Here is an 11,776-nt window from a genome sequence, read left to right as displayed (position 1 = left end):
CCCCCGGCCCCGCCCCCCCTGCCCCCCTCGGCCCCGCCCTCCGCTCTGCGGTTGTGGTGAGGCTCTTCGCTGTCGGGAGTTCTTTTTCTGGTTTGGAATCTGGAACTAGTTTCTGGGTGCTGTCGAGGCTCTGGGCGACCCGCCCGTGGCACGGGCTGCCCTGGAGGGACTGTGGCCTGCTGCGGGCAGCGCAGGATGTGGAGGTGTCCGTGCCAGAGGACCTCCACGGTCAGGCCGGCCTGGGCACCTGTCTTCTAGAGGCTGGAGGAGGGAGGCCACAGAGGGACAGACTCCACCCTGTTGCTCAGGGTGTCCTTGTCAGTCCAGTTTCAGAGCCCGTCTTCCTGGGCTTGAGGAACGCGTGAGGTTGAGGAGCACAGCAAGCACGCCCGGAATCCTCTGAAGAAAGAATAAAACGAGCATGAGGGGAACGGAGCCCCTTCCTCTCTGAAGTGGTGGCTTCTCGCTCTCCGTGTGTGGGGTTGCTGCCCTGGCCCCTGCCCCGTCAGAACTGTGAGGTCTGCTCCCCGATGTGACAGTACATGGGGTGGGAGCAGGTCTGTCGAGGACTGACCACGTCCCCAGTGGGAGGGACCTCTGGGCAGCACCGCAGGCTGCTCCCCCACTCGGGGACCCCCTTGAGCTCTCCGCTGCGGGCACGCCGCCCCGTCGCTCTGTGTGGTGAGTTCTCACCTGGTAGTCTGGATGTGTGCCTCTGTGTCTGGGAATTTGTGTCCTGCCTGTTGGTGTTTTCCACATTGTTTCAAGAATTATTATTCTAAAAGCCAGTGTTTGATAATTAGTGGAGGGTTTCTGATTTGCTTTTATAGAAATGGATTTGCTGAGCAACTTTTAAAAATATGTATTATTTCTTTAGGTGACTTACTACAATATAAATATTTCAAACCCTAATCATATTCTTAATCCCAGTACTGAATTGCTTGCAGGCCTCAAAGTGCATATTTGGGATGTGGGTGTTTTTGGAGCGCGAGGTAGGAGGGGCTTGATGCCTTTGAGTGACTTCACATTAGAAAGGGCGGGGACGGCTGCCCGGAGCCATAGCTCTCTTGCCTGAGGGTGCTGCCCGCCCCTTGAACCCGCCTGCTGGCGCGAGCCCACAGCTGCAGGCTCTTTGCTTCTGGTTGTTGGTAAAGGTCTCTGAATGACCTTCCTCAGCCATGTCGTGACCGTGACCGGGGCCCATCTGTGAAGGGGTGTGTGCCAGGCACCTCCCTCCTGCCAGACAGGAGAGGGACTGGTAGGCTCGTTTATGAGAACAGTGAGCTGCCCAAGGCCGCCAGGGACATCGTGTGATGAGAACCTGCGGTCACTGGGAAGCTGGGGACAGGCTGTGGGTGGGACTCCAGGTCTGTCTTACAAACGACTGGAGATTCTGCCGGCTGTTTGCAGGTGGGAGGTGGGGCCAGACAGGACTGCGTTCCCAGAAGGGTTTGGGAAACTTTGGGTGAAACGGTCAGAAGTTTCTTTCCAGGTTCCTGAACGCTTCCAGTCTCCCTGTGACAGCGTCCCTGACACCCTGTCTCCTCTGTCAGTAGGTCCCTTAAATCCCAGCCCTAGCACTCCTGTGCCCCTCCCTGCCAGCCCCTCCCTCCAGGTGCCGGGTGGGCTCCGCCTCTCCAAGTGCCGCCCACTGGCTGGGACGTACCTTACGCCGTCTTCAGTGTTGGACTGTTACTTTGTTTCCTGGAAGAAACAGAGAGGGGCTTATGAAAAGAAACTGTATACCTGTAACCAGCCGTCTGCTGCCACCCTTTCTCTCACACAGGTGGCCAGTGTGGGGGGCGCCACCAGTGCGTCCCACACCGAGGCCAGTGTGTGGTCACTGGGTGGTCTGTGCAGACGGCCCAGGGTTCACACTCGGCTCTCCTGAAAGCGTGTGTCGTGCTCAGTACTTGCTGTCAGGATTCCCGTGACTCCTGTGAGCCCTTGGGGAAAGGCTGGGTGTGATGGGTAGAAAGGGGAGACTTGTGTTTGCAGCTGTGTACGTGGGCCTGTCCGCGGTGCTCATGCTTTCTGATGCAAGCACCAGGGCTGAGTGTGTGTGCACCGCCAGAGTCGCCCCCGTCAGCCCATCCTGTGACCCCCTGCACCCACCATGCCCAGCCATGTGTGCCCACCTGCACCCATGTGCCAGTTTCTTAGCAGAACAGGGCTGCGGAGGGCTGTGCACCTGGGCAGGCAGACAGCCTGGCGCAGCCCCAGGCCTGTGGCCCCCACAGTGTTCTGCCCCCAGGGCCACCCTTGCCCCATGACCCCGTGACCCCGTGAGCCACATGCGGGACCCAGCATGGCCCCCCAGAGAGGCACCTGTTTGGGGCTTTCTTGATGTTTGTGCTTTCACAGCTCTCCCTGAAGCAGACGTCCTGGTGCACCTTGTAGACTCGCTTATACCTGTCGTGAGAGGGCGCCATGAGGCCGGGGCTGGGAGCATGGTGCCCAGTGCTGAGCGAGGCCACAGGGACCCCGGGGCTGGGAGCATGACACAGGGACCCCGGGGCTGGGAGCATGACACAGGGACCCCGGGGCTGGGAGCATGGCGTCCAGTGCTGAGCGAGGCCACAGGGACCCCGGGGCTGGGAGCATGACACAGGGACCCCGGGGCTGGGAGCATGACACAGGGACCCCGGGGCTGGGAGCATGACACAGGGACCCCGGGGCTGGGAGCATGACACAGGGACCCCAGGGCTGGGAGCATGGCGTCCAGTGCTGAGCGAGGCCACAGGGACCCCGGGGCTGGGAGCATGACACAGGGACCCCGGGGCTGGGAGCACGGCGCCCTGCGCTCAGCGAGGCCACGGGGACCCCGGGGCTGGGAGCATGACACAGGGACCCCGGGGCTGGGAGCATGGCGTCCAGTGCTGAGCGAGGCCACAGGGACCCCGGGGCTGGGAGCATGACACAGGGACCCCAGGCTGGGAGCATGGCGCCCGGCGCTCAGCGAGGCCACGGGGACTCCGGGGCTGGGAGCATGACACAGGGACCCCGGGGCTGGGAGCATGGCGTCCGGTGCTCAGCGAGGCCACGGGGACCCCGGGGCTGGGAGCATGGCACCCGGCGCTCAGCGAGGCCACAGGGACCCCGAGGCTGGGAGCATGGCCACAGGGACCCCAGGCTGGGAGCATGGCCACAGGGACCCCAGGCTGGGAGCATGGCTCCCGGCGCTCAGCGAGGCCACAGGGACCCCGGGGCTGGGAGCATGGCCACAGGGACCCCAGGCTGGGAGCATGGCCACAGGGACCCCAGGCTGGGAGCATGGCCACAGGGACCCCGGGGCTAGGAGCATGACGCCCGGCGCTCAGTGAGGACACGGGGGCCCCAGGCTGGGAGCATGGCGCCCGCCGCTCAGCGAGGCCACAGGGGCCCCAGGCTGGGAGCATGATGCCCGGCGCTCAGCGAGGACACGGGGGCCCCAGGCTGGGAGCATGGCGCCAGGCGCTCAGCGAGGCCACAGGGACCCCAGGTGACCGTGCAGGCGTTTGAGGGAAAGACCATTAATTTCCTAAAAGTTGACCTCATAGGGATGTCCTGAAATGTCCCACATAAGTCATGTAATTAAAATTTTTATTATTTTTTAATTTTATTAATTTTAGGGAGGGGGAGAGAGAAACATAGATCTGTTCCTGTATGTGCCCTGACCAGGGATCGAACCCACAGCCTTCGTGTGCTGGGACGATGCTCTGACGGTTAGAGTCTAAGCACCTGCTATCCAGTCAGGCTAATGTTTAAAATGAACTTTACCAAGGTGTCCTTTACATAAAATAAGATGCATCCATTTTAAGTGTCCTTTTTTTTTTCCCTGTATTTTTCTGAAGCTGGAAACGGGGAGAGACAGTCAGACAGACTCACGCATGCGCCCGACCGGGATCCACCCGGCACGCCCACCAGGGGTGACGCTCTGCCCACCAGGGGGCGATGCTCTGCCCCTCCGGGGGGTCGCTCTGCCGTGACCAGAGCCACTCTAGCGCCTGGGGCAGAGGCCAAGGAGCCATCCCCAGCGCCCCGGCCATCTTTGCTCCAGTGGAGCCTTGGCTGCGGGAGGGGAAGAGAGAGACAGAGAGGAAGGAAGGGGGGGTGGAGAAGCAAATGGGTGCTTCTCCTATGTGCCCTGGCTGGGAATTGAACCCGGGTCCCCCGCACGCCAAGCCGACGCTCTACCACTGAGCCAACCGGCCAGGGCTTAAGTGTCCTTTTGAGGAGTGCTGGCAAAGTCACGTGAAGTTGAGAGAAAATAGGAAATTTCAAAGACATCTTGCTTCAGGCAGGGCCACTCGGCCCAGTGGCCCTGGGCCACTGCGGGCCCACTTTTCTGCCCATGGGCCGTTCACTAAGGTGTGTGCAGTGTGGGCCCCCAGGCCCTGTCCCCTGTCTGCTAACCAGTCTGCCCTGAGCTTGTGTGAAGTGGGAATTACACACGCCCTCCCCCCCCCAAGTCTGTGGGTGACAATGAACAGGGAAGTGTCCTGGTTCTTTTTAAAACTCAAACGTCAGCGCTGCTGAGAGAAGCCCAGGGGTTTGGTGGTCAAGCTCCAGCTCACATGCTCAGCCGAGGGCAGCCAAGCGGATGTGAGGCCTGGGGTAAGACTGCGGCCATCAGGGAGTCATGGGGCGAGGGTCAGTCCCCACACAACCAGAGACTGGACACCATGTGAGCAGTAACAGGCCACTCCTCAGGAGTCAGAGAACAGAGACTGAGCCCTGAGCGGGGGCACAGGGAGCCCTGTGGGTGGTCCCTGCACGCAGTCAGCCCCGGGGGCTCTCTCTGGACTGCATTTCGGGTGTGGGGGATCCATGCCGTGGCCACCCCGAGTTGAGGAAGCACTGGAGTTGGGAAGGCAGAGGCTGCTGGACTTTGTGGGCAGAGCCCTGGGGGGCATGCAGAGGAAGAGCTCGAGAGATCTGGAGGGGGCCCCCTGAGAAGTGAGCTGTGTGTTCTTAGGACGGAACCCCACAAGGCTGGGCAGGAGCTGCTGGGGAGAGAGTTCGAGAGCCAGAGGGGACGGGTCTTGATTGACGGGAGGCCATTCCATGGAGACAGAAACCCCCAAAAGGGCACCTTACATGGGGGGCAGAACTGGTCCCAGAGCAGGTGATGCTGACACCACCCTCACAGCCTCAGAACTGGTCCCAGAGCAGGTGGTGCTGACACCACCCTCACAGCCTCAGAACTGGTCCCAGAGCAGGTGGTGCTGACACCACCCTCACAGCCTCAGAACTGGTCCCAGAGCAGGTGGTGCTGACACCACCCTCACAGCCTCAGAACTGGTCCCAGAGCAGGTGGTGCTGACACCACCCTCACAGCCTCAGAACTGGTCCCAGAGCAGGTGATGCTGACACCACCCTCACAGCCTCAGAACTGGTCCCAGAGCAGGTGATGCTGACACCACCCTCACAGCCTCAGAACTGGTCCCAGAGCAGGTGATGCTGACACCACCCTCACAGCCTCAGAACTGGTCCCAGAGCAGGTGATGCTGACACCACCCTCACAGCCTCAGAACTGGTCCCAGAGCAGGTGATGCTGACACCACCCTCACAGCCTCAGAACTGGTCCCAGAGCAGGTGGTGCTGACACCACCCTCACAGCCTCAGAACTGGTCCCAGAGCAGGTGATGCTGACACCACCCTCACAGCCTCAGAACTGGTCCCAGAGCAGGTGGTGCTGACACCACCCTCACAGCCTCAGAACTGGTCCCAGAGCAGGTGGTGCTGACACCACCCTCACAGCCTCACAGCCTCAGAACTGGTCCCAGAGCAGGTGATGCTGACACCACCCTCACAGCCTCAGAACTGGTCCCAGAGCAGGTGATGCTGACACCACCCTCACAGCCTCAGAACTGGTCCCAGAGCAGGTGATGCTGACACCACCCTCACAGCCTCAGAACTGGTCCCAGAGCAGGTGATGCTGACACCACCCTCACAGCCTCAGAACTGGTCCCAGAGCAGGTGATGCTGACACCACCCTCACAGCCTCACAGCCTCAGAACTGGTCCCAGAGCAGGTGATGCTGACACCACCCTCACAGCCTCAGAACTGGTCCCAGAGCAGGTGATGCTGACACCACCCTCACAGCCTCAGAACTGGTCCCAGAGCAGGTGGTGCTGACACCACCCTCACAGCCTCAGAACTGGTCCCAGAGCAGGTGGTGCTGACACCACCCTCACAGCCTCAGAACTGGTCCCAGAGCAGGTGATGCTGACGCCACCCTCAGAGCCTTGGAAGGACCAAACTAAACTAACTGCCTTAGCAGGAAAAAACCCAACATTCTCAAAAACACAGTAAAATGAAATGAAAATAAAATATAAAATAAATAAATTAAAAAATAAAAAACCCAGCATGCTGTAACATAAAGTTCACAATATTCAGCATCCAACAAAAATTATAACATATTCAAAGAATCATACAAAGAGTTAAGAAACTCATAAACAGGCAAAAAAAAAAAAATTACTGAATAGAAAAACACCCGGGTGACAGCAATGACAGAGAGATCATCACACATTCGCTCCACGTGCTCAGCGATGTAAAGGAGATACACACACAAGGAGAAACGGTCCCAGAACTAGGTGGCCCTCGTAGAGACGACACCACAGTTTCAGAAGAAGAAACTGCCGACGGGTCTAACGTGGCTCAGACGCTGCAGGAGGAAACGGGCCAGGGACTCACAGGCACAGCAACGGGACCTATCCTAACGAACCACAGGAAAACAAAACAAAAACCCCCGAAAGGAGCCTCAGGCCTGTGGGACAGGTTAGTCTAAACAGGCGTCCCCAAACTACCACCCCCCGGGCTGCATGCAGCCCCCTGAGGTCATTTATCCAGCCCCCTGCCACACTTCCAGAAGGGGCACTGTATGTGGTGGCCCTCCAACAGTCTGAGGGACAGTGAACTGGCCCCCGGTGTAAAAAGTTTGGGGACCCCTGGCAGATGTACCATGAATCCCAGAAGGACGGGAAAGGAGGGACAGAAAAAATACTCTGAAGCCTGACCAGGTGGTGGTGCTGTGGACAGAGCCTTGGACTGGGACGCGGAGGACCCAGGTTCAAAACCCTGAGGTCTCCCAGCTTGTGCGGGCTCATCTGGTTTGAGCACAGCTCACAAGCTGGAGCCCAAGGTCGCTGGCTTGAGCAAGGGGTCACTCAGTCTGCTGTAGCTCCCCGGTCAAGGCACATATGAGAAAGCAATCAATGAGCAACTAAGGTGCCATAATGAAGAATTGATGCTTCTCATCTCTCTCCCTTCCAGCCTGTCTGTCCCTATCTGTCCCTCTGTCTCTCTCTGTCTCTGTCACAAAAAAAAAGAAAAAAAAGAAAAAATACTCTGAAGTATTGTCTAAAACTTGTTCAAATTTGATCAAATTTGATAAAAGCTGAAAACCCAGAGATACAAGAAGCTTAATCAACTCTGGAGAGTAAGCACACACACAGACACACACACACAGACACACACACACAGACACACACACACACACACACACACAGACACACACACACACAGACACACACACAGACCAGAGCACATCGTTGGTCGGTTTCCCAGAACCAGCAATAGAGAGAAAGCAGGAGCAGCCGCAGGACTGGGGGACACGTCACACATTCTTCACGTCTGGAACTGAGCAAGCCAGGGGCCAGGGGAGGCTTCTGAGCACGGGTCGGAAAATACGGGAGTCCACGCGTCATTCTGCATCTAGCAACCACGTGCTTCAGCGATGCAGGGAAATGGCCACCTTTCCAGACAGAAGGAGCAGAGAGGACTCGTCCCCAGCAGACCTGCGTGCTCTTTAGAGAAAGGACAGCGGTACACGCGGGTCAGGGCCGGCCATGGCGGACACGTGGGCACGTACGAAAGACGCTGCTCTCGGCATGTTAAAGCGCTCGGATCCCGCGTGTTAAGTCAAGTCTGACGTCGGCAGTCGGAGCTGAGGGGACGTGGAGGCGCGCAGTCGCCGGCCTCGTCCCTTACAGAACGGGATGCTGGGAGGAGTGTGCTGTCAACCCCGAGAACCAGTGGAAAATTTAGCCAAAGGGGTGTAACCCACGTGCCAAACAGGAGAGGGAACCTGGAACCCTAAGAAGTAATCCGGAAGAAGTCAGGAAAGAGAAAACCGTTCCGGTGAGCCGGCACAGATGGGAAACCAGGAGCAACCTGGTGGGTTTAACCAGTCGCACAACCACTGCAGGCACAGGTGGTCTAACCGCGTGGGGGCCGGGGGGTGGCGTGGGAGCGAGGGGGGGGGCACGCGGGAGGGAGCTGGGGTGGGGAGTGGGGGGTGCAGGGCACCGGGCGGCTGTGAAGGAGACCCCAACCCCACTGCACACCAGTCTGGGGTGGGGGGCTTCAGGCAAGTGAGGAGGCTCTTAGTTAGGACCCTGGTGGTGAGCAAGGCACCCTTCAGGGCCTGATTTGTAGGTGGGGAAACTGAGGCACGAGTGATCTGCCCACGGTCTTCTCATCACTTCATGGTAGAACTAGGACTCCAGGTGTCACAGGCTGCTGTTTTCCAGGGGGGGGGGGCTCTGTGGCTGCGAGGACCCCCATCCAGGGGAGGCGGCTGATGCTGCCCGAGGGGTCAGGCCACACCGGCTCGGACAAGTGGTTCAGCCTTTCTGCCTCAGTTTCCTAATTTGTCACGTGGCGGGAACAGGTGGTCAAAGCAAGCCCCTTCGGTGGCTGTGACCACTAGAACTCAGGGGTTTGAGAGGACGGGGTGAGCTGGACTTGGTGGAAGCGCTTTGGGAGATCAGGGACCCCCCCTCCATGGTGAGGGCGGAGGAAGGACACTTACACGTGGTGACAGACGCCTCCTTCCCAGACCGGCAGGGACTTCGTCTCGGAGAACAGCCGCGTGCAGGGCTGGGCCAGCTTCTTACAGGCTGCAGGGCAGAGGAGAGGCTGTGCTCATGGGCAGCCGGGCCCTGCTGCCCGCCCCGCACCCTCGGTGGCCCTGCAGCTGCTGCTCCCCCTCAGGGCTCACTGTCCACCCACCTCTCGGCCTCCATCCAGAAGTCTTCAGCGGGGGGGCCTGTGGCTGCTCCCCCTCCCGCCAACACATTTGGCTCCTTAGCCAGAAACAGCCCCTCTGCCCACCACTCCCTGTGTGTGGCTGTCACTGTGTCCCTTGCTCCCTGACTGTCCCCACACCCCCACTCTCAGGCAGCACCTCTCGCCCGGGCCCTTAGGGGCAGTGGGAAGCCAGTGACTCACTCCTGCCAGCCTCCCTGCCCGTGCGCTGGGAAGTCTGGGGCACTACGGGGTTGGCGGTCCCTGTGGCAGAGCCCCTGGGCCCAGCACCCGTCACAGCCTGCGGGATGGGTGTTTCAAGGCCAGGCCTGGTGGCCCCTGACTTACCAAGCTCACAGCGTCTGCCTTTGAACCCTGGGCTGCAGTCACAGCTGTGGGCGTCCACGCCCGGCACGCAGGTGCCTCCGTTCTGACAAGGGTTTTCTGTACAATTTCCGGGGGCGTCTGCAAACAGGCCGTGAGCGGTTAGTCCCCAGAACCCCAGAGGAAAGCCTGTGGCACTGCCACGTTGCTGCCTCCTGCTGGCCCAGCACTGCTCTGTCCCAGGGGAGGTCCTGTTTCAGGTGGCAGAGATGCCCGGCTCTGGCCCCCTTACCCTGAGGGCCAGGGTTCAAGCCACGCTTCTGCCGGGACCCTCAGTGGTGAGCAGCCCCCTGCCATGGGGCCTCAAGTCACTGCTTAGATTATGGCTGGGTGCTGGTGGCCTCAGGAGAGAGCCCTGGCCTGTGCCCTCCACTCCCTTCATCGCTGATGACATTGGCCCTCACAGGGCTTCTCGTGGAACACTGAGTCCTTCCCTTGACAGCCCTCCAGTACTGTCCCCGCCACCTGCATCCCCCAGGCCCCCAGCCCCAGGGGTTCCCCCACCCCGGGAGTCCAGGGACCCTCTGTGCAGGACTGCAGTTATCTGTGCCTGTGGGCGGCTGTCTGCCGTCCCGAAGGCGTCCTCGCCACACGTCTCCCCAGCCCCAGGGGCGTCCTCGCCACACCAGTCTCCCCAGCCCCAGGGGCGTCCTCGCCACACCAGTCTCCCCAGCCCCAGGGCGTCCTCACCACACGTCTCCCCAGCCCCAGGGCGTCCTCGCCACACCAGTCTCCCCAGCCCCAGGGCGTCCTGGCCACACGTCTCCCCAGCCCCAGGGGCGTCCTGGCCACACGTCTCCCCAGCCCCAGGGGCGTCCTGGCCACACGTCTCCCCAGCCCCAGGGGCGTCCTCGCCACACCAGTCTCCCCAGCCCCAGGGGCGTCCTCACCACACGTCTCCCCAGCCCCAGGGGCGTCCTGGCCACACGTCTCCCCAGCCCCAGGGGCGTCCTCGCCACACCAGTCTCCCCAGCCCCAGGGCGTCCTGGCCACACGTCTCCCCAGCCCCAGGGCGTCCTGGCCACACGTCTCCCCAGCCCCAGGGGCGTCCTCGCCACACGTCTCCCCAGCCCCAGGGGCGTCCTCCCCACACCAGTCTCCCCAGCCCCAGGGGCGTCCTGGCCACACGTCTCCCCAGCCCCAGGGGCGTCCTCCCCACACGTCTCCCCAGCCCCAGGGCGTCCTGGCCACACCAGTCTCCCCAGCCCCAGGGGCGTCCTCCCCACACGTCTCCCCAGCCCCAGGGGCGTCCTCCCCACACGTCTCCCCAGCCCCAGGGGCGTCCTCCCCACACGTCTCCCCAGCCCCAGGGGCGTCCTGGCCACACCAGTCTCCCCAGCCCCAGGGGCGTCCTCGCCAGACTGCTGGAGTTAGAAGCAGGCCCCTCAGGGACTGCCAGGGAGGGCACACCTGGCCTTTCCTGCTTTGTGACCACTTTTTTTTTTAAGTTTTGTCAAGATACATTTTTAACTTAAAAAAACACAAACACAGAAGAATCAGGATTGTGCACACCGCACCATGTCCAGCGCTGGAAGGCCAGTCTCCCCTGTGTCGTTTAACCGAGCCCCCGCCCCTCAAACAACCTCCAACACCTCCTGAGCAGACCATCCCGTCTCCCCTGCGGGCTGTGGGGGCCTCTGTTGGGCCTTCTGCCGCTCCCTCCCCTCCGGCCGTCCTTTCTGTCTCCCTGATACGCTGACAGTGGGCTGTGGGCTTTAAAAATCCCTTTTAAAACCTTGAACAATTTCGCCTGACCCCTGGCGGCGCAGTGGAGAAAGCATCGACCTGCAAACCTGAGGTCGCAGGTTCGAGACCCTGGGTTTTCCCAGGTCTGGGCGCAGGTGAGAAGCAGCTGCTATGAGTGAGCTGATGCTTCCCACTCGTACCCATCTTTCTTTCTCTGTCTCTCAAATCAATAACAAACAAATAAAAAAAACTTGAAAAAAAATTTTTTTTTTCAGAGAGAATCAGAGAGAGGGATAGACAGGGACAGACAGACAGGAACGGAGAGAGATGAGAAGCATCAATCATCAGTTTTTCATTGCGCGTTGCAACACCTTAGTTGTTCATTGATTGCTTTCTCATACGTGCCTTGACCGTGGGCCTTCAGCAGACCGAGTAACCCGCTGCTGGAGCCAGCGACCTTGGGTTCAAGCTGGTGGGCTTTTGCTCAAACCAGATGAGCCCACGCTCAAGCTGGCGACCTCAGGGTCTCGAACCTGGGTCCTCTGCATCCTAGTCCGACGCTCTATCCACTGCGCCACCGCCTGGTCAGGCAAAAAAAAACTTGAAAAATTTTAAACCTACAAAATCCAAGTCTACCGTCACCAGCGCCGGTGACTGTCGCCTGTTGTGATCTTGTTTAGTTTTGTTTCTCTGC

General features: G+C 60.1%; 1 protein-coding gene across 1 annotated transcript in view; it reads right to left on the bottom strand.

Annotated features, from left to right (window-relative positions):
- Positions 1 to 44: 44 nt before the first annotated feature.
- SNED1 (sushi, nidogen and EGF like domains 1) overlaps positions 45 to 11,776 on the bottom strand; it is a 66,081-nt gene continuing 54,349 nt past the window's right edge. Inside the window, exons 28-32 of the mRNA XM_066345918.1 lie at positions 9,361 to 9,477; positions 8,798 to 8,885; positions 2,329 to 2,412; positions 1,667 to 1,704; positions 45 to 399 (exon numbers count right to left, since the gene is read on the bottom strand). Coding sequence (XP_066202015.1) covers positions 1,668 to 1,704; positions 2,329 to 2,412; positions 8,798 to 8,885; positions 9,361 to 9,477 — 326 coding nt within the window. The 3' untranslated portion in view covers positions 45 to 399; position 1,667. The remainder of the gene's footprint in view (positions 400 to 1,666; positions 1,705 to 2,328; positions 2,413 to 8,797; positions 8,886 to 9,360; positions 9,478 to 11,776) is intronic.

This window comes from Saccopteryx leptura, chromosome 7, assembly GCF_036850995.1.
Source record: "Saccopteryx leptura isolate mSacLep1 chromosome 7, mSacLep1_pri_phased_curated, whole genome shotgun sequence".
NCBI lineage: Eukaryota > Metazoa > Chordata > Mammalia > Chiroptera > Emballonuridae > Saccopteryx > Saccopteryx leptura.
Note: the sequence above shows the minus strand (reverse complement) of the source record. Positions and strands in the feature narration are given on the sequence as shown.